This window comes from Somniosus microcephalus, chromosome 5 (genome assembly GCF_052327205.1).
Source record: "Somniosus microcephalus isolate GS21.2 chromosome 5, FLI_Smic_1.0, whole genome shotgun sequence".
NCBI lineage: Eukaryota > Metazoa > Chordata > Chondrichthyes > Squaliformes > Somniosidae > Somniosus > Somniosus microcephalus.
Window position 1 is genome coordinate 83367230 of NC_140991.1, and position 22384 is coordinate 83389613.

The 22384-nt window shown below is 46.5% G+C and overlaps 1 protein-coding gene across 1 annotated transcript in view; it reads right to left on the bottom strand.

The window, feature by feature from the left end:
• The window catches only part of itga8 (integrin, alpha 8), a 291754-nt gene that overhangs the window by 10027 nt on the left and 259343 nt on the right, over nucleotides 1-22384 (bottom strand). Inside the window, exons 28-29 of the mRNA XM_085987920.1 lie at nucleotides 17870-17971; nucleotides 14001-14123 (exon numbers count right to left, since the gene is read on the bottom strand). Coding sequence (XP_085844046.1) covers nucleotides 14001-14123; nucleotides 17870-17971 — 225 coding nt within the window. The remainder of the gene's footprint in view (nucleotides 1-14000; nucleotides 14124-17869; nucleotides 17972-22384) is intronic.

A 22384-nucleotide genomic window follows, 5' to 3' on the forward strand; every position in this document is an offset into this window, starting at 1 on the left:
CAGGAGGTTGCGGTCCAGGTTGGACTTGTTAAAACCAAATGTGCGGAGGGAAGTTGAAAACAAACAGTTCCAGCATATAAATAACAAGACCACTCGGAGTTTCGAAATAGGACAACCAGTGTTAGCCCGGGATTATAAAAACGAGAAATGGCAATCTGGAACAATTCGGGCCAGACAAGGACCCCTGATGTACACGGTAGATGTGGGTGAAAATGTAATATGGCGTCATGCTGACCAACTGGTAGAATCGAAAACAAGGGTCGAACCCATGGTTACGGCAGAGACAACCGTGGAAGAAGTTAGTGAACCTGAAGCATCTACCTCAGAAGTGAATGTACCTGATGATGATGTCCAATCCATAAGAGACCAACTAGATGAGTCACCCCAACAACGAGAATCAGAGACCCCTGAAAGGCGTTATCCCACTCGAATCAGGAGGCCTCCTCAGAGACTGAATCTTTGAACTGTTTTGCATGAAGTTGTATATATGTTATTATGTATGTTAAATGGGGATATAACTGTTAAGCTAAAAAGGGAGGATTGTGGTGTATGTAACCTGTTCCACCTTAAGAGAACTACTTTAAGAGATGTACTACTTTCTCTTGGCTGCTGTATACTGTAATACCGGTGGTGACCACACCGGTATATAAGTGTTGTGTAAGGATTTGCTGGGCAGTTCAGCCCTGACCTCCGAATAGTAAAGACCTGTTAAAAGTTATTCTTGTTGTCTGTGTCCAGTGATTGATCCTACACATAACTGGGACACACAGACTCAACAGTAATAATCTCTGGATTATTGCCTGAGCCACGTGCAAATTGGCACAGGAGCAGATAGATCAGGAGAATTAATACGTGGCTAAAGGGCTGGTGTGGGAAAGAGGGGTTCCTTTTCATGGGACACTGACACCAGTTCTGGGACAGGAAGGAGCTGTACTGATGGGACAGGCCCTGTGTCCTAGCAGAAAGGGTAAATAGGGAGGTGGCAAAGGCTTTAAACTAGAAAGATGGGGGAGGGATCTACAAGAAACGTAACCAGCCTAAATATAAACAAAACAGGAAGAGAGAGCATAGGAAAGAATAAAGTAAGGGAGGACATTGACGGCAAGGGAATAAATAGAGTTATAGAACAGGAGTCTAAAAAGATGGTTAAACATAAAGTGAGAGGAAATCCTATTAAAAATGAGTTAAACTGTCTGAACAGCAATGCACACAGTGGGCTCGATTTTCCAAGCCCCGAGGAGACGGGTTTGGAGGCGGGAGTGGTGGGAACATTGCAGAATCGGGGGGCAGGAACCCATCCCGCCCCCAACCCGCCTCCGTGCCAATGTCCCAGGAGGCGGGTACCCGACCTGTGCTGGGAGCCGCCTCCCCGAGGTGGGAAGGGGATTAGTGCCAATTAACTGCCTGTTAACAGATAGTTAACAGGCAGTTTTTTGCCTAATCCCTATTTTTAGCCCTGAAGTGTGAGCTGTCCGACGGCTCCGAACCACGCCAAGTTAGCGAGGCGGACCGTCGGTCTGCAGGGGTTGGAGGGGTCGAGATGTCTGTTGTGCAGGTGAGTGATGGGTGCATGTGTGCAGAGGTAAGTGTGTGAGGTAAGTGTAAAGTGTTTTAATAAGTTTTACTTACCTTTACTTCTTCCTGCAGGCTTCCTTCCTTCAGTTCTCGGGAGTCCCTCAGCTCACCGGCACAGAAAGCAGAATGGCCGCTGAACTGTCAAAAGCTGCAGCCTCTGCTTTCTGGTCTGGAGAGCTCTCTAACTGAGTCTGAGTAGAAGGACTCAAGTTAGAAGACAGATTGTCCGTGTTTGACAGCTTCACAGAGCCGTCAAACGCTGATTTTTCATCTGTCAAAAGCTCTTGACAGATGAAGTGTCAATCGCTGATGTCACCAGTAACCAGGTGTCTCTTAATAAGCCTGCTGAGCCAGCTGGTCGGGCTTAACAAGGTCAATCAAGGGAAAGTAGCATGGGTTGGCCACAAGTCGATGGAGATGGGACTACAACCCAAAAAGTGGGAGTCGCGCCTCCAAAAGCTCCCCATTGACAAAATCGAGCCCAGTGTCTGTAATAAAACGGGAGAGCTGGAGGCAATCATAAGTTGCGAGGAATCAGACATAGTAGGGATTACTGAGGCATGGCTACAGAAAAAACAGGACTGGGAATTAAACATTGCAGGGTATAACATATTTAGAAAAGATAGAGGGGGAAAAAGGGGAGGTGGAGTAGCTGTACTTATTAGGGATAATATAATGGCAGCAGAAAAAAGTGACGCAGCTATCAGCAAGACAAAAATAGAATCCATATGGATAGTGATAATAGATAATAAAGGATCAATCACACTAATAGCTGTAGTCTACAGAGCACCTAATAGTGGAAGGTAGTTGTAGGAATAAATATGCAGACAAATTAGGGAAATTAGTTAAAAAAAACATAGAATAATAATCATGAGGGATTTCAACTATCCCGATATTAATTGGACAGAAGAGGTAGGTAAAGGGGATAAGGGAATGGAGTTCCTACAATGTGTACAGGACTCCTTTCAAACCCAATATGTAAAATATGTAAAAAGCCCAACAAGGGAGGATTCGCTATTGGATCTAGTAATGGGGAATGAACCAGAGCAGATAAGAGAAGTAAAAGTAGGGAACATCTAGTTAATAGTGACCATAATATAATACGCTTTAAGATGATAATTGAGAAGGACATAAGTATGACGAAAACCAGGGTAATAGATTTTGAGGGGCTGAGAATAGAACTTGGGAAAATAAAATGGGCAACAATATTGGCAAACAATGATGTACAACAGCAATGGGAAACATTTATAATGATGTTCAACAGAGTGCAGGAACAATATATTCTGCAAAAAGGAAAGAACAAACTAAACACTAATGAGACTCCATGGATGAATAAAGCCATAAAGGAACAAGTGAGGGTAAGGAAAGAGACATACCTTAAGTACATAGACAGCAGGGGAGTGCATGATAAGGGAGAATACAAGGAGATTAGGAGAGAAGTCAAAAAAAATTAGGAAGGCAAAGAAGAACTATGAAATTAAATTATCAAGGAACATAAAACAAAATAGTAAAATATTTTACAGGCACATCAATAAAAAAAGGAACTTTGGAATGGGAATAGGGCCATTAGGGATAGACAGACTAATACCACAGATAACAATAGAGAGATAGCAGAAATATTAAATAATTATTTTGCTTCAGTATTTACCAGGGAGATAGAACAGGTGGACATGACATTGGATGATGAGATGAGTAATGAGATAAGCGCATTTAAAATAAAAAGAGGGGATATATTAAATAAACTAATCAAAATCAAAGAGGATAAAACCCCTGGTCTGGATGGATTGAATTCACGCATTTTAATAAAAGAATCTAAGGAAGAGATAGCAGAGGCATTACTACACATATTTAATAATTTGTTAGAAAAAGGTGTACTGCCAGAGGACTGGCGGATAGCTAACGTAAAACCGATATTTAAGGGGGATGGAACATGTCCAGGGAATTATAGACCAGTCAGCTTAACATCGGTGGTAGGAAAAATAATGGAATCCCTACTAAAGGACAAAATAGAAGAACATCTAGAAACCAAAAACATAGTAATGAATAGTCAGCATGGATTTCAAAAGGAAAATTTTGGTTGACCAACCTCATTGAATTTTTTGAAGAGGTAACAGAGAGAGTAGACAATGGTAATGCAGTGGATGTAATTTATCTGGATTTTCAAAAGGCCTTCGATAAGGTACCCCATTATAGACTGATGAACAAGGTCAGAGAATGCGGAGTCAGGGGACAAGTAGCAGAATGGATTGCTAGCTGGCTTCAAGATAGAAAGCAGAGAGTAGGAGTAAAGGGTAGCTATTCACAGTGGCAGAAGGTGGGTAGTGGTGTTCAAGAAATGGCTGAAGACACTGGATACTGCAAAGGCTATGGGCCCTGACAACATTCTGGCAATAGTACTGAAGACTTGTGCTCCAGAACTAGCTGCGCCCCTAGCCAAGCTGTTCCAGTACAGCTACAACACTGGCATCTACCCGGCAATGTGGAAAGTTGCCCAAGTATGTCCTGTCTACAAAAAGCAGGACAAATCCGACCCAGCCAATTACTGTCCCATCAGTCTACTCTCAATCATCAGCAAAGTGATGGAAGGTGTTGTCGACAGTGCTATCAAGCGGCACTTACTCAGCAATAACCTGCGAACTGACGCCCAGTTCGGGTTCCGCCATGGCCACTCAGCTACTGACCTCATTACAACCTTGGTCCAAACATGGACAAAAGAGCTGAACTCAAGAGGTGAGGTGAGAGTGACTGCCCTTGACATCAAGGCAGCATTTGATCGAGTGTGGCATCAAGGAGCCCTAGCAAAACTGGTCAATGGGAATCAAGGGGAAAACTCTCCATTGGTTGGAATCATACCTAGCACAAAGGAAGTTGGCTGTGGTTGTTGGAGGTCATTCATCTCAATCACATGACATCACTGCAGGAGTTCCTCAGGGCAGTTTCCTAGGCCCAACCATCTTCAGCTGTTTCATCAATGACCTTCCCTCCATCATAAGGTCAGAAGTGGGGATGTTCGCTGATGATTGCACACTGTTCAGCACCATTCGAGACTCGTCAGATACTGACGCAGTCCGTGTCCATATGCAGCAAGACCTGGACAACATTAAGACTTGGGCTGACAAGTGGCAAGTAACATTCGCACCACACAAGTGCCAGGCAATGACCATCTCCAACAAGCGAGACTCTAACCATCTCCCCTTGATATTCAATGGCATTACCATCGCTGACTCCCCCACTATCAACATCCTGGGGGTTACCATTGATCAGAAACTGAACTGGACCAGCCATATAAATACTGTGGCTACAAGAGCAGGCCAGAGGCTGGGAATTCTGTGGCGAGTGTCTCACCTCCTGACTCCCCAAAGCCTTTCCACCATCTACAAGGCACAAGTCAGGAGTGTGATGGAATACTCTCCACTTGCCTGGATGAGTGTAGCTCCAACAACACTCAAGAAGCTCGACACCATTCAGGATAAAGCAGCCCGTTTGATTGGCACTCCATCCACCACCTTCAACATTCACTCCCTCCACCACCGGCGCATTGTGGCTGCAGTGTGTACCATCTACAAGATGCACTGCAGCAACTCGCCAAAGCTCCTTCAACAGCACCTTCCAAACCCGCGACCTCTACCACTTAGAAAGACAAGGGCAGCAGACGCATGGGAACATCACCACCTACAAGTTCCCCTCCAAGCCACACACCATCCTGACTTGGACCTGTATCGCTGTTCCTTCACTGTCGCTGGGCCAAAATCCTGGAACTCCCTTCCTAACAGCATTGTGGGTGTACCTACACCATATGGACTGCAGCGGTTCAAGAAGGCGGCTCATCACCATCTTCTCAAGGGCAATTAGGGATGGGCACTAAATGCAGGCCTAGCCAGCGACGCCCACATCCCAGCAATGAATTTTTAAAAAAATATCAGTGCTGGGATCGCTGTTGTTCACAATTTATATTAACGAATTAGACTTCTAAATCAAAAACACAATTTCTAAATTTGCAGATGACACCAAATTGGGGGGGGAATAGTCAATACTGAGGAGGACTGCAACAAATTACAGGAGGACATTAATAAACTTGCAGAATGGGCATATAATTGGCAAATTAAGTTCAACACAGATAAATGTGAGGTATTACATTTTGGTAGGAAGAATAGGGAGGTCACTTATTACTTGGAGGGTGCGAGTCTAGCTAGAGTAAAGGAACAAAGGGATCTCGGAGTACAAATATACAAATCACTAAAAGCTGCGATACAGGTTAGCAAGGCCATAAAAAAAAGCAAACCAAGCACTAGGATTTATTTCTAGAGGTATAGAATTGAAAAGTAGTGAAGTTATGCTAAACCTGTATTGAACCTTGGTTAGACCACATTTAGGAGAGTGTGTGCAGTTCTGGTCACCATATTATAAAAAGGATATAGAGGCACTGGAGAGGGCACAGAGAAGATTTACAAGGATGATACCAGAAATGTGAGAGTATACATATCCGGAAAGGATGACAGGCTGGGGCTCTTTTCTCTTGAAAGAAGGCTGAGGGGTGACCTAATAGAGGTCTATAAAATTATGAAAGGTTTTGCTAGAGTGGATACAGAGAGAATGTTTCTACTTGTGGGGAAGAGCATAACTTAAGGCCATCAATATAAGATAGTCACCAAGAAATCCAATAGGGATTTCAGAAGAAACTTCTTTATCCAAAGAGTGGTGAGAATGTGGAACTCGCTACCACAGGGAGTGGTTGAAGCGAAAAGTATAGATGCATTTAAGGGGAGGCTAGACAAGCATATGAGGGAGAAGGGAATAGAGGATTATGCTGATAGATTTAGATGAGGAAAGACGGGAGGAGGCTCGAGTGGAGCATAAACACCGGCATGGACTGGTTGGGCCGAATGGCCTGTTTCTGTGCCGTATATCCTATTGCTGGATGCGACAAAATGCAAGAAGAGATTAATAAACTTGCAGAATGGGCATGTAATTGACAAATGAATTGCAATATAGAGAAATGTGAGGTGGTGCATTTTGTAGGAAGAATAAGGAGGCCACATACTGCTTGGAAAATAAGAGTCTAAATTGGGTAGAGAAGCAAAGAGATCTAGGGGTACAGATACACAAGACATTAAAAGTAGCAACATGGGTTAATAAAGCCATAAAAAAGCAAACCAAGCACTGGGGTTAAGTTGTAGAGGGATAGAAGTGAAAAGCAGAGAAGTTATGTTAAACTTGTATAAAACCTTAGTTAGACCACACTTAAAAGTACTGTGCACAGTTCTGATCACCATATTATAAAAGGGATATAGAGGCACTGGAGAAGGTGCAAAAAGGATAATAGCAAAACTGAGAGGATATACCTATCAGGAAAGATTGAACAGGCTGGGGCTCTTTTCTCGAGAAAAGAGAAGGCTGAGGGTGACCTGATAGAGGTCTTCAAAATTATGAAAGGGTTTGATGGGGTAGACGAAGAGAAGATATTTCCACTTGTGAGGGAGGTCAAGACTAGGGGCCATTAATATAAGATCGTTACTAAAAAATCCAATAGAGAATTCATGAGAAACTTCTTTACCCAGAGAGTGGTTAGAATGTGGAACTTGCTACCACAGGGAGTAATTGAGGTGAATAGCATAAATGCATTTAGGCAAAGCTAGCTAAATACATGAGGGAGCAAGGAATAGAATGTTATGCTGATGGGGTTAGATGAAGAGGGGAGAGGATGAGGTTCGTGTGGAGCATAAACACTGGCATGGACCAGTTGGGCCAAATGGCCTGTTTCTGTGCTGTATATTAGAAGTAAATGTAATACTATAAGTAATACATGAAGGGACACGACATAACAGGGTAACGAGAATAGCAAGAAACTAGGTATATATTCACCAGCAGTCCTGTTGCAATCTTATAAGCCTAGTAATGACTGTTAGCAATATTAGCAGAGAAATGCTCAATGTATCCATATGACATTACTCTCTCTACTATTTTAATGCAGGCATTTAGGCCATTTATTTAAATGAGTTAATGTCCACAATTTCCCCTACCTCGGCGGGTCCAGGGCGGGCGACGTTGGTGGAGGTTCCTGACCCCGCTGCTGGCTCCAGCCCACTGTGTAGAATGATTTTACATTGATTGGGCTTGTTAAGCCCACCCAGCGCGTTTGCCAACCAATTGAAGGAAACAGGTCTGATTATGTCATTTGATGACGCACCATCAGCTGGTTTCCTTAAAGGGACCATGCACAAATTTATTTTGACAGTTGTGCTCTCAGTGTTCTACAGCATTGAGGTGCTGCAAACACTGACAAGCACTGCACAAAGGTGCACGGCTGCACCCAGTCTCTCCCATGTCTCCCTCCATATGCTTATGGAGGGGGGTCACAGCACGCAGGGAGGTTCTCTTCCCTTCCAATGGGTGGAAGGGACCTCCCCAGGAGACCAACGCAGCCTGGTTGCACATTGCACAGGAGGACACAAGCAGGGATGTCGTCAGGAGGACCAGGCTGCAGTGGCGCAAATGTTTCAATTATCTCATTAGATCACAAAACATTACTGCAGAGCCACACTCAACCTCATCCTGCTGTGCCACTCATCACATCCCCATTACTCTGCCCTACCCTACTCCTGCACATCCTTACTCACACCAACTTACCTTGCACCTCCACCCATCCCTCTCTATCCCCTTCTCACGAGCCACCCCTCACACTCACCCTCATCCTAGTCCAATCATAGCCACTAACAACACACAAGGGTAGGCATTTACAAGGGTAGGCACTTCGGTGTTTTAGCCAATGTTCATGTAATGTTTCTGTTAATGTGCTGTCAAACATTGAAACCTTTATTTTCAACACTTTGCGTTCTTGCACAGAGTTGTGTGCACCTTTGGAAGTGGCTTAGTGAGTTGCAGTGAAAGGCGAGACATAATGGTACCCCCCGCAATGGTGATGAGTGTGAAAGGAATGGCTTGGGCATTGTAGGGATGCTTTATGGTGTTGGTGTGGGATGGTGCCAACCTGGTACATCATGTGTGTCATAAATCGCAACTTCTACAAGAAGTAACTCAGGAAGTACTACTGAACGGCCAGCTGAGGGCACCGTCCGAGGAGTATAAACACTCGGGCGTGGGCCCAACTTGGCCAGAGACAATCTGGAAACAGGAAGCTAGTGACTACTAACAAGACCTCCATGTTTTGTTACAAGTCGATTAAAGCCTTGCTTTATGTACAACCAAGTGCGTAGTGAGTCTTTATTACGTCAATGTGTCAGCCAGGGTGTACAGTGTCAAGTGAAGTAAATCTGGCCATGGTGAGGCCATCCCTGGCGACTTGGGCAGCAATGTGGTCGGGTGCTGATGCCCTGTGCAGCAGCGTCAGTTGATTGCGGAGAAGGTTGGTGTTGTTGTTGGTGCTGCGGGTGTGCCTGGTGCTGCTGGTGTTGGGGCAGATCATGGTGGGATTCTGAGGACCAAGGTGAGATAGTTTCAAGGGCACCAATGCTGATGTAATCTACCTGTTGCTGATGCATCTGTCCATGATAGCATTGGTAGCAGTGACCAGCGCACAGTAATTGTGGAGACGAAGTCCCATCTTCACACTGAGGATGCCCTCCGTCGTGTTGTGTGGCACTCCCACCGTGCTAAATGGGATAGATTCAGAACAGATCTAGCAGCACAAAACTGGGCATCCATGAGGCACTGTGGGCCATCGGCAGAAGCAGAATTGTATTTCACCACAATTTGCAACTCATGGCCTGGCATATCCCTCACTCTACCATTACCATCAAGCCAGGGGTCCAATAAGGAGTGTAGAAGAGCATGCCAGGAGCAGCACCAGGTGAACCTAAAAATGCGGTGCCAACTTGGAGAAGCTGCAACACAGGACTACATGCATGCTAAAAAGCGGAAGGAACATGCTATAGACAGAGCTAAGCGCTCCCACAATCAATGGATCAGATCAAAGCTCTGCAGTCCTGCCACATCCAGACGTGAATAGTGGTGGACCATTAAACAACTAATGGGAGGAGGAGGCTCCATGAATATCCTCATCCTCAATGATGGTGAAGCCCAGCACGTGAGTGCAAAAGACAAAGCTGAAGCATTTGCAACCATCTTCAGCCAGAAGTGCCGAGTGGATGATCCATATCGGCCTCCTCCTGAGGTCTCCACCATCACAGAAGCCAGTCTTCAGCCAATTCAATTCACTCCACGTGATATCAAGAAATGGCTGAGCGCACTGGATACAGCAAAGGCTATGGGCGCCGACAACATCCCGGCTGTCGTGCTGAAGATTTGTGCTCCAGAACTAGCCGCGCCTCTAGCCAAGCTGCTCCAGTACAGCTGCAACACTGGCATCTATCCGACAATGTAGAAAACTGTCCAGGTTTGTCCTGTCCACAAAAAGCAGGACAAATCAAATCCGGCCAATTACCGCCCCATCAGTCTACTGTCAATCATCAGCAAAGTGATGGAAGGTGTCGTCGACAGTGCCATCAAGCAGCACTTACTCTCAATAACCTGCTCACTGATGCCCAGTTTGGGTTCCGCCATGACAACTCAGCTCCAGACCTCATTACAGCCTTGGTCCAAACATGGACAAAAGAGCTGAATTCCAGAGGTGAGGTGAGAGGCAGCTTTTGACTGAGTGTGGCATCAAGGAGCCCTAATAAAACTGAAGTCAATGGAAATCAGGGGGAAAACTCTCCACTGGCTGGAGACATACCTAGCACAAAGGAAGATGGTTGTGGTTGTTGGAGCTCAAACATCACAGCCCCAGGACATCGCTGCAGGAGTCCCTCAGGACAGTGTCCTAGGCCCAACCATCTTCAGCTGCTTCATCAATGACCTTCCCTGAATCATAAGGTCCTGTTCCTGGGACTAGGGACAGGGTTCCTGGCAAGGCTTGGAAGCTAAGCAGAGCCAGGCCTGGTTAGTACCTGGAGGGGTGACCATCAGGGAAGACCAGGTGCAGAAGGTCACGGAAGGAGCCCTGAGAAGGGGCGGTTGGTGAGAAGGTCACGAAAGGAGCCCCGCGAGGGGCGGCTGGTGAGCAGGCCTGGGCGTTGGGCTGAAGATTGTCGGACAGGAGGAATGGTGGAAATGGAATGGCGGCGCGCACAGATGCAGCGGCTTTGCTTCTCCCAGGACGGTGCTATTTACGTTTAATGTTAATGTTATTTGTACTGGACTCATGGGAGCTTGCAAGATCACATTTCGTTGTTCATGTACTTGTACAATGACAATAAAGTTGAATTATTATTATTAAGTGGAGATGTTCGCTGATGACTGCACAGTGCTCAGTGCCATTCGCAACTCCTCGGATAATGAAGCAGTCCATACCCACATGCAGCAAGGCCTGGATGACATTCAGGCTTGGACTGATAAGTGGCAGGTGACATTCGCGCCACACAAGTGCCAGGCAATGACTATCTCCAAGAAGCGAGCATCTAAGCACCGCCCCTTGACATTCAATGGCATTACCATCGCTGAATCCCCCACCATCAATATCCTGGGGGTCACCATTGACCAGAAGCTTAACTGGAGCAGCCACATAAATACACTGGCAACAAAAGCAGGTCAGAGGCTGGGTATTCTTTGGCGAGTGTCTCACCTCCCGACTCCCCAAGGCCTTTCCACCATCTACGAGGCACAAGTCAGGAATGTGATGGAATACTTTCCACTTGCCTGGGTGAGTGCAGCTTCAAGAAGCTCGACACCATCCAAGAAAAAGCAGCCCGCTTGATTGGCACCCCATCCACCACCTTAAACATTCACTCTCTCCACCACTGGCGTACCGTGACTGCAGTGTGTACCATCTACAAGGTGCACTGCAGAAACTCGCCAAGGCTTCTTCGGCAGCACCTCCCGCGACTTCTACCACCTAGAATGACAAGGGCAGCAGGCACATGGGAACACCACCACCTCCAAGTTCCCCTCCAAGTCACACACCATCCTGACTTGGAAGTATATCGCCGTTCCTTCATCGTCGCTGGGTAAAAATCCTGGAACTCCCTCCTTAACAGCACTATGGGAGTACCTTCACCACACGGACTGAAGCGGTTCAAGAAGGCCACCACCTTCTCAAGGACAACTTGGGTTGGGCAATAAATGCTGGCCTTGCCAGCGACACCCTCATCCCATGAATGAATATTAAAAAAATAGATGGCTGGTAAACTTGAGATGACAGAAGCGATCTGTCAATGGTGAGAGAGGTTATTCCAATCAGGTGACACTGGATAGAGTGTTTGCTCCAAACACTTGCAACCTCCAAAAAGCTCCATCTGTCTTCCAAATGCAGTAAGCAACAGCTTCTGAGCTTGGAAAGTGAACAGCTGTGAGACGGGAGCTTTTATAGCACATTTGCAGCTGTCAAGTAATGAGTTGATTCCAGGGTCATACAACTCCCGACCTCCTTACCTGACGTGACCCCCGAGCAGCGTGGACCCCGTGGGCGACCTCGTAAAATGGTAAGGTGAGCTCAAAATACTTTTTAGTGGGCTATTAACAAGGTCATAATGACCTGAATTGCCTCCCCCGCCGCTGCGTGTTGGGTCTGTTCAGCCCTGACAGACCTGACATCTGGGGAAGTCGCATGGCAGCAGGTTGACAGTGGGGTCCCGACCCGCTACCGAAAACATTTTTTCCCCACCCGACCCGCCACCGAACAGTGACCTCCTGAAAAATTCCCCACAATGTCTCTAGTAAAACAACAAAGAAATGTGCTGTAGAAATCTGTCTGTGGGCAACAGAAATTTCGAGGCTTCAATTATTGTATTTTGAATGCACTGTCAGAGCACCCAGTGGTTTTGTAGATCTATATATGTATACTGGCAGATCCCCCATGTTCATGCTGAGTTGGACGATGCACTACTTTATAACAATAGGGATTATCACAGCCACCTATTTGTGGGAACTGAATAAATTGGCCACCATTCTACCCTGCACCTTGGCATTCCCCAGGGTAGGGCAGATGAAAAGGGGTTAGAGACCTGGTTACTTCACGTCTCCACCTTCCTTTCATCCCACCAGGAATTTATGGGGTTGCCACATGGGGCACAACTGCGTCTTGTGCCTCTGGTAGGCACAGGTCCAGTGTTGTTATTCTCATGAGCCGGGACGCTTCAATTTTGTCACACAACTCAGGGACACCCAGCGAAACTTGGTGCTTTGGCTCTTTCTGGACTCCTGAGGGGCAGGCCAAAGACATTTGGATCAGCGCGAGATCTTCATTTCAACCCACCCCGAGATATTGGCAATGCTCAGAGGCCCGATGCACAGCTGTAGGCCGAGAGGACTCCTGTGTTGCAGCTGCAAAGCCCAGTCAGGGGGCAGGCCTGCGGCTAGAGCTCCCCTGGGCCATGTGCATGTCCTGCGTGAGGAAAAATGTGAGCAGCTACCTCTCCACAAAGACAGGGCTTGAGTTTTTTATTTCAAGGTATTCTCAGACTTGGGGATTAGATTCTGCAGCCTTGTCCATTTTCCATGAAAACACTGAATGAGTGGCCTTAGTTAACTGAAACTCAGTTTACACGCATATACAGCGTTTTCATTGAACTTCCACTGAAGTTACGGCGGCGAATCGTAAATTGTAAAATTTGACCCTTAATATATTGCAGATGATAGTTTATCCAGAAATTTGGGTGCAAGCCTCCGATCTGCATTTACCTAGCGCGCCGGCCGTTGTGCTGTGGGCCCTCATGGGATTCCGATCCTGGGCCTGCTCCAACTGCCGGTGCGCAGTGCTTGCGTATCCCAGGGGCGCAGTTAGTTCAAAGAGTCCCCTGGGATCACGTGGGCCATGGAGAGCCAATGGTAGCAGGGAATCTCTATTCATAGTCAAATCTATGAATACAATTCAGCCCCAAAACATAACTAAAACTTCAAATAAATTTTTTTTTAAATCACAATTTTTAAATAACTATAAATTACATAAAATAACTATTTTAAACAATAATTTAAATTTTTGAAAAAAATAATTACAGTTTCTAATGGGGCTAAAAATAAACTTACCTTTCTTTAAAGTATTTAAAAATAATAAACCTGTGGAAAAAATGTTTTAATTTTACTTAATTCACCACTTACCTTGTTAAAAGCAGGCCTTACGACTGGAGCATAGCTCCTGGAGACTTACCCTCCCGGAGAAACCTGCAAAATAAACGGAAGTTCCAGGCGTATGCGCTGCCCCTCCGGCGCACGCGTTCGACCTGTGAACCCCTTCCTTTAAAGGAACGGAAGTTCCGGTTTCCCATGCATGCGCAGTGCATGCACGAAACCGTCACTTTCGTTGGGCCTACGCGTGAGTGCCCAGCACGTACTCACCCGTGGTGACCCGAATTTCTGGCCCTTTGAATCCAGTCAGATACTTGATGGGTTAACAATTGGTTTATTTTAATTAGAGCACATTGTGTATTGCTCATGAGGTGTAATTGGAGAGGAATGAGAAATTGAAAACGTACCTTCCACATGACTAAGATCAAAATAGCCAGAACTAGCAAACCAACCAGTACAGCTAGAACTATGACCCACAGGGGAATTGCAAGTGAAGCATCAGGTGTGGCCCAAATCACTGAGGTCCTTATCTAGGGCAAGAAAAACATGGCAAATTAGGTTTCTGCATAAAATACCTCAAAAAATCTAAGCATAGAATATAATTCTCATTATTGCTGCAGTTAAATGCTTGTGTAACATAATTGTGTCCAAGTTGTTTCATGGTAGTCACAAATTAATATCATGTTACATTTTATGGCATTGACACTGTGTTCAACATTTCAGAACAGGGGAAAGGGATTAAGTATGTCAGACTGGAATATTCTGTATCAGAGTGCAAGAAAATGAAATATGAATTGGATTAGCCGTTCTCAGTAAATCAGCGACAAATTCATCACATTATCATTGAAAGTAAGCTGCTGCAGCAAAAAGCTTGTCCCTTTTTGAAAAAGATACAGTAATATGCATGAATAAAACTACTGACTGAATCGCTCTGCAGCTTCATTCATTTTACTTATGAAATCCTTTCATTCTTCCTAATTGATTCTTCACTAGCCCAGGAATGTGCGCTGTATTATAAATTATGGGGTTATTGTGTGATATTTTCCTTTGATTTAATTGTAAGGAACTTGAGGCTTATTGTGTGTATTATTCTTCATTGTTAAATACAACTAGTATGTTTCCCACAGTGATACTTCACTCTTAAGAGGAAAACCCCAGTAGTGACCAGGTGGTTTGCTTCAAGATACAGCAGGGAGCAAGCGGCAAGAAAGGGAAAAGGGCGGTCAGAGAGTTGGAGACGCAAGGACTGAGTACAGAGTGGGAGGGAGAAGGACTTGGGATCTGAAAGTAGAGCTGTGCCGGAATTGAGCAGAGCACGGGTGGGCCGGGGAGCAAAGTATGGCATAGGCAACCATGAAGTGAAGGGAACAGAGGTGGGCATGTGGGTGCATTGTATATTTTTCTCAAAGTGATTCTTTGTAAATGACTGGTCCGTGATGGTCATGTGACCGATAATACCATGTGGTTAGCATGGTCCAATCAGCAATACTAGGGCAATGATATAATATAAACAGAGCGGAAAAGAGAGATTGGGATTATGGCCCCTGACAAATGCAAATGAGTGGCCTTGCGCTAGTATATTAATTTTGTTTTGTTTTGAAACCAATACAGTCATTGTAAAAGGAGAGGGCTGGCTATACATAGAAACATAGAAGATAGGAGCAGGAGTAGGCCATTCAGCCCTTCAAGCCTGCTCCGCCATACAATGAGATCATGGCTGATACGTCAGTGTGATGTACAATCTAGATTTTACAGTATGTCTGCTCATCAAATGTAATGGATGAAATGACTCAACATTGGGCCATTGATAAATGCCATTACAGGAAATGTTTATCGCAGATCAATAAAAGGTAAGTGAGCTGCTGTTCCTGGTTAATTAGTACATGTAACGGTAATCTGAGACTTTGAGATTTACACTGGTGCCACTTATACTACTTGTCCTTATCTCAGTGGTGCAAAGGTATACTTGTAGAACACAGGATGTGAAAATACTTGTTTCGTGTAACCAGGAACTAGAGAGTGAGTGTGTGAAGCTATAGATATGGGGGGAGAAATTCGGTATCGCCCCATTTGGGGCGCAATTATCGGCCAGGCGCAAAGTTTAATGCCTGGCGCTAATTATCGCCTCCAACTGCAAACTTGGCTTTTTTCGCCCCTGGAGGTGATTGGAGCGCTAAATCAGGCGCTTCACATCTGTCTTAAGGCGCAAAGGCCAAGGAGCGAGGCGCTACCTCACAGCGCTGGCGAAGCTCATGTGATGTCAGTCAGCAATGGAACACAGACACACTGGCACCGGCCAATTCTTAAAGGGGAGTTCTGATGAATGGTCATCGACCTGAAACGTTAACTCTGTTTCTCTCTTCACAGATGCTGCTTGACCTGCTGAGTTTCTCCAGCATTTTCTGTTTTTACCTTAAAGGGGAGGGTTTATCTTGGTCTCCATCCACATCCTGTTCATTGCAGCCTTGAGTCTCGGCCTGGAGAGACCTGTACATCAAATCTGCTGGAAAGAACAATGGAGAGACCCAGGGAAAGAGCTCAGAGTGCAGCCCCCACAGTCTCTTCTAAATAGATACAAGGAAGGGCAAATCAAAATGAACATGCAAAGTGCTGCTCAGTATGCAAAACTCCTTCACACAGTGTAGAATCTCTCCAGAAGTCTCTCTCTCTCTCTCTCTCTCAGAATGCATGGTGCAAAAATGTCACCAACAAAAAAAGGCAGGAAGCGGTTGCCTTTAAATAGCGCTCCCCCAGTCCCTTCCCGACTGCAAAATGCTCCCCTCAACCTGTCGTTGCTAGCGGCAGGTGGTAAAGCAGGGGGCGCCACTCGATATCCGGTCTGGGGCGCTACCGGGGCGTTGCACACTTGACTGATGTCACGATCTGCCGGTGCAGGAGACTGTGGCGGTATTGTTTAGCGCTGCTGCAAAATGTCCGGTCAATTTCGCGAGAGGCGCAGATATCGCCGCGTCCGGGCGCTAGTTGGTTTGCGCCCCACTTAGCGCCCTCTTAAGGCGCTAACGGGTGGCACTACCAACTGAATTTTTCCCCCATGGGGTCTAGAGAATGAGCTCTGTGACACATTAGACTCATGGGATGAGCTATGTGAAGTCCATTACGAGAAGCAACCTGCACCAGAAACATATATTCCGGATTTTGGGGATATCATTTACATGTGATCCCAATACATTCTAACTGAAAAATTGTCAAAAAAAATCAAACTAAGACATTATGGACTACAAATTTAAATTCCAAAAATTTTGAAACAAAGTTTCGAAAATATAGTATTAGGTAAGAACAAAGGGGGAAAATTGAGTTGCGCCCCCTTTGTGGCGCTAACTTCGCCGGGGCGCTACTTTGAGCGCCCCGGAAAAATTAGCGCCCCCAAAGCCAAGATTGAGTGGTAGCACCCCAAGAGGGAAGCGGGGCACTACTGGAAGCACCCCGCCTCCCTCTTGGGGCGCTGCAAGGGAATATCGTGGCGCTATATACCGTGGCATTGCAGGCCTTCCTCCCCTTCTTAAAGGGGAGGAAGGGGCGGGGCCTTGCACAGCACGACCCGGGGCCCAGCTGGGCCACCAGGGATCAGAGTGCCAGCAAAAAAGCCCGCACACAAGAGAAGTGTCGGGCTCATGGAGCGCAGCTGGCACTCCGCCGGGGGGGGGGGGGCGGGTCAGGTGGCCGGGGACAGCATAGCGGGCAGGTGCTGGCAGGCAGCCAGCAACAAAAATGGCCACCCAGCACCTTGCCTTTAAATAGTGCTGCAGGTTGGCCCCCCTGATCCTGTCGGACATGGCATCCGGTGGTAAGTCAGGGGGCGCTACCGAAGATCGCGGCTGGGGCGCGAGCAGGGAGCTGCGCACAGTGATGATGTCATCGCTGGCAGCGCAGCACCGTGGGGCGCTAATGGTTACCGCAGCCGTTAACCTCCCGGTGACGCCGCGCCCGGATGCTAGTTGCTTTACGCCTCTTAGGGTGCTAATGGGAGGTGCAAAGCAACCAAATTTCCCCCCCAAAGTCTCTTTAAATAAACGTGCACATTTTAGTTGTAGCTTATAGCAATAAATCTGGTGCTTCTCCTGAGTGTATTGCATTTCTGCTAAAGCTGTGTTAAGACATACTATGGTGCACAACCAGGGAAAGAAGCAGTCAGCCTGAGCAGAAGGAAGTTGTGTCTTGGTAATTTCTCTCTGGCTCCTGAGACTGTATACATCCGCTTAATGTTATCTAAGCAAGACTCATGTTTATAAAATGTGTTTTCCCTCAAGGCACTTACCACAGTACTTGCACTGGGTAATTCCTCTGGCTGGATTTTGTATGGCATTTCCTTCACTTCAAATGACGCCAGAGGCTGCAGAGAGTAATGGTTGTTTCTTCTCTGTCAAGAAAAAAAAGTAGAAAAATGAACTACATATTAAAGAAGTGAAACAGAAACACAATTCCTAGTGTTCGGTTTTCTAGATTTTTTTAGCTGAAGCTTGAATTTGATTGCTCTACCATGGCTGAACAATTGGGTAAATTGGCAAAAATCTGTTTTCCCAAACCAAATGTATTAGAAATAATGCATGTTTCTATACTGGATAGGAATATTAGCTCACCCAGACATTTATTTACTTAACTGGACTGTAAGTAAATGTTCTGAAATCAGTTTCCTTTCTATGGTGCTAATGAAGTGGCACATGTTGCTTCTTTCAGAACTTGAGCTCTTAATTCAAGTTTGTAGTTTATTGATGGTTTATGACTAGATATTCTACATCCGTTGACTGATCAAACAAAAAAAACCGCTGAGCTTCTCCCTGGGTTTTTTTTAAAGGCCTCTTTGAAGATTCAGAATAAGCAGCAGTGGATAGTCACTTACCCTACCCTGATAATAATGGATAATGGTTAAACAAGTCAAATCAGAATAGTGAGGACCTGTAGTGTATGTAACCGTTCTACCTTTAAGAGAACTATTGTATGTAACCGTCCACCTTTAAGAGAACTATTTTAGGTGTTGCACTACTTTATCTTGGCTGCTGTATACTGTAATACCGGGAGTGACCACACCGATATATAAGTGCTGTGTAAGGATTTATTGGGCAGATTCGCCCTGACCTTCGAATAGTAAAGTCCTGTAAAGTTACTCTTGTAGTCTGTGTATTAATTCACCATATAACCCACAGACTTTACAGTGGCGACGGGTTCGATCTTACCCTGCGGCAGCGACACGCCCGAAGCAGGTAACGAGCGTCGAGAAGAGGCACCCGCCCCCGTCGTTCTGCTGAGAGAAGACTCGAGTCTGCAGAGCAAGGAAGAAGGAAGGATTCAGACACGAAGCCTTCCATCAGCAACAGGCTGTTATTGTCCCTTCTGCCACGGCGGTGAGTGAGCCGATCAGCCAAGAGAAGCAAGTCGGCCACGTTGACTGTGAGTAGGGGGAAAATAAAAAGAAACGGAGGATAAGGGCGGTGAACTCGACCACGGTCGGGGGAAAGGAGCCGGACAGAAGTCGGGCCCAGAGGCGCTGAGACTGGGGCAGCGTAGGGCACGGAAGCCGCGGTACAAGCGGGAACGCAGCCGGTGTGAGAGACCGGGCTACAAGCGGGAACGCAGCCGGTGTGAGAGACCGGGCTACAAGCGGGCTGGGAGACGCAACAGCGTCGTGAGACAGCTAGACCGCGACCGGCGAAAAAGGCCGGGCAGCTACCGAGGCCACGAGGCGCTGCGACCGGGATCGTAAGGCGCGGGAAGATATAAAAATAAATAAAACCGCGGAGAACTCAGCCGCAGCCAGGGGAGGAAAGGACCGGACTGCGAGAGGGCTGGGAGGCGCGATTGGAAGCCGCTGAGGGAGAGACAGAGCCCGAGTGAAGGGGGAACGGGACCGAGCGAGGGAGACCGAGCGAGATTCCGCCCAGCGGCTGGAACTGTTCGCCGCCAACGGGTTGTCCCCAGCGCCGGTTGCCGGCCGAGAAAAGGGAACAAGGAACGCACTGAAGCCGGCGCGCAGGCTGCGAACTCCGAAAGCCAGCGGTTGTCGCCCGAAGGAAAGCTTACCCCTCCCGCCAGGGGAAGAAACGCGGGAAGCCGCCAGTAGGCGGGGGAGAAGACAGAAGCGGGAAACCGCCATTTTGAAAGTGGGTGGGGAAGAAGACAAGCGCGGGAAACCGCCATTTTTGGAAAAAAAAAGTAACGAACAAATTCGTTGTGGTTTCTCAAAAAGATAGTGAAGATGCCTAAGCATGGTAACATCAACAACTTCGATTCCGAGGTGGAAGATTGGGCCATGTACGTAGAACGCATCGAGATATATTGTGAGGCCAATAAAATAGCAGATGATGATAAAGCTCTCACCTTATTAAACGCAATGGGGGCGAAGACATACGGGCTATTGAAGCATCTTCTATCACCAGCTAAACCGGCGGATCAGACTTTCGCTGATATTGTTGTTGTCCTGAAGGATCATTTGAACCCCACACCGCTGATGTTGGCGGAACGATTCAAATTTTATGCGAGAACGCAATGGAAAGAGGAAAGCAACGCGGAATACTTGGTCGAACTGCGTAGACTAGCGAAATACTGCCAGTTTGGGGAAAATCTGACAGAGGCATTGAGAGACAAGTTCGTGTGCGGGTTGTCGAAGGAAGGAACACAAAAGCGACTGCTCGAAGAGAACGATCTTACACTTGACAAGGCTGTCCTTATTGCAGCATCACACGAAGCAGCCGCGAGAGGCACTGCGGAAATGCAGCTGAAGGCAGCGGTACTCAGCGTGGATCAAATGACTTCGGGTACAACAAAATGTTATCGTTGTGGGAAGACAACACACGACCAGAACCAATGCTGGTTTAAAAACCAGGAATGTAGAAAATGTGGCAAGCTTGGTCACATAGCTAAAGTATGCCGGTCAGGAAAGAAGACCAACAACAGAAAAAAGTCACTGCAGGAAAAGTACAGCAAGGTACACAAGGTGGCTGAGAAGAGTTCAGATGAACAGAATTCGGATTCAGACCCGAACGGCCAGGAACTGGGTAGTCTGAGAATTTACAATGTGAGTAAGGAAGCTGACCTACAAACTATCTGGGTCACACTAAAAGTAGCCGGAGTCCAAGTGAAAATGGAATTGGACACAGGATCAGCCCTATCAGTCATAAATCGAAGGGATTACAACCGGCTATTCTCACATATACCCTTGAGAGATACCAAGATCGTATTGCAGACATACACGGGGCATAAAGTATACCCCATGGGAAAGATACAAGTCAAGGTGAGAGACAGGGGCAAAGAACACCAAGGAATGGACTTATATGTACTACCTGAGGGAGGTCCACCACTTCTGGGACGGGAGTGGATCAGGGAAATAAACATGGAATGGCACTACCTAAAAGCAATAACGAGTGAGAACTCGGTGAAGACAATCAGCTCAGACTCTGAAACGGATGACGACAAGACCAGCCCAGGTGCGAAAGACAAGTCTAAAATGGACTTGCTGACTAAGGTTGGAAAAACGAAGGAGTGCATAAATACTAATGCTTCAAAGGAGAACAAAGTTTCAGAACAGAATTCCACTGAACAACAACATAGTTTGGCAGAGAATTCTGAGTCTGTCCAGTTTACAGACATGCACAAGTCTGAGGAACACCGGGCTCGAACTCAACTCCATTTCAAATTACAACAGCAATTAGAACAATTGAGTTGCCGTCTCGAGCAAGAGATAAAAGCAATGAAAACGTTCTTTGACACAGAGTGGGAGAATCTGGAAAGACAACAGAAACAGCTGAGGGAGAAAAGGGAGCAGGAGCACACAAACCGTCTGCGCAAGGAGGCCAAACGAATCAAAGCTGATTCGGTTTCTGAAGGTGCGTGCTCTAATCTGGTGAAGCAAGATGTTCAACAACTGAAGGCGCTTGTTAGCAGATTGCAGGCAGAAAAGGCTGAGTTGGTCGCCATGAATTCCGAGCTCCTACTGAAGTTGGGTGCAGCATCACCGGACGATTCATTTGTGGAAATTCGAATGGTGGAGGCTGCGGATGATGGTGAAGTAGAAACAGCAAAGGAGCCCCAGGGCAAGGTTATAAACAGCCCTGCAGCTACTGGGAAACGGATGAGGTCAGAAGAGTCAACGGTCAGCCAACTCCTTTATATGCTGAGGGACAAGAATCTGAAATGGGAACAATTTGGACAGGAGTCTAAATCTTCAAAGGAGAGGGGTTTGGAGCTTCCAAAAGTTATTGGAATAGCTGAGGTTGCAACACAGACTGAGAAGATGGCAGCAGAGCAAACCTTGGATGCCAAAAGTACGCTGATTCACGTCAATGTTGAACAACAGAATGCTGAAACAGCTGCTCCAGTAGAGGGATTGAATAATACAATCAATCAATCTCCCAATGAAGCTGAAGTATTGAAATCACGAATGAGGTCATTAGTAAAAGACTTGCAGGAAGCCCAGAAAAAGCTGGATGAAACTGAACGCATGAAGAAGTCTCTTCAGGAAAGATGTCTGGATTTGGAACAAAAGCTGGCTAACGTCCAGCTGGGTATGGAGGAAATAGAAGACCCTCTCGCTGGCCTAGCTCAGGACGACACCGAATATTACCATGACCTGTTGGACGACACCGAATATTACGATGACCTGCTCTGCCCAGCTTGTGATGAAAACTCCCAAAGTGCAGAAACCATGAAGAATCACCAAAAGTCTAAGGAACATCGGGAGATGGTGGCGCTACTACGGAAAAAGGAGGACGAGAAGGAGGAACGGTGCATGCAGCTGGCAGCTGACAGTGGAGCCCAGAGAGTCTCCAAGAAGCAGAAA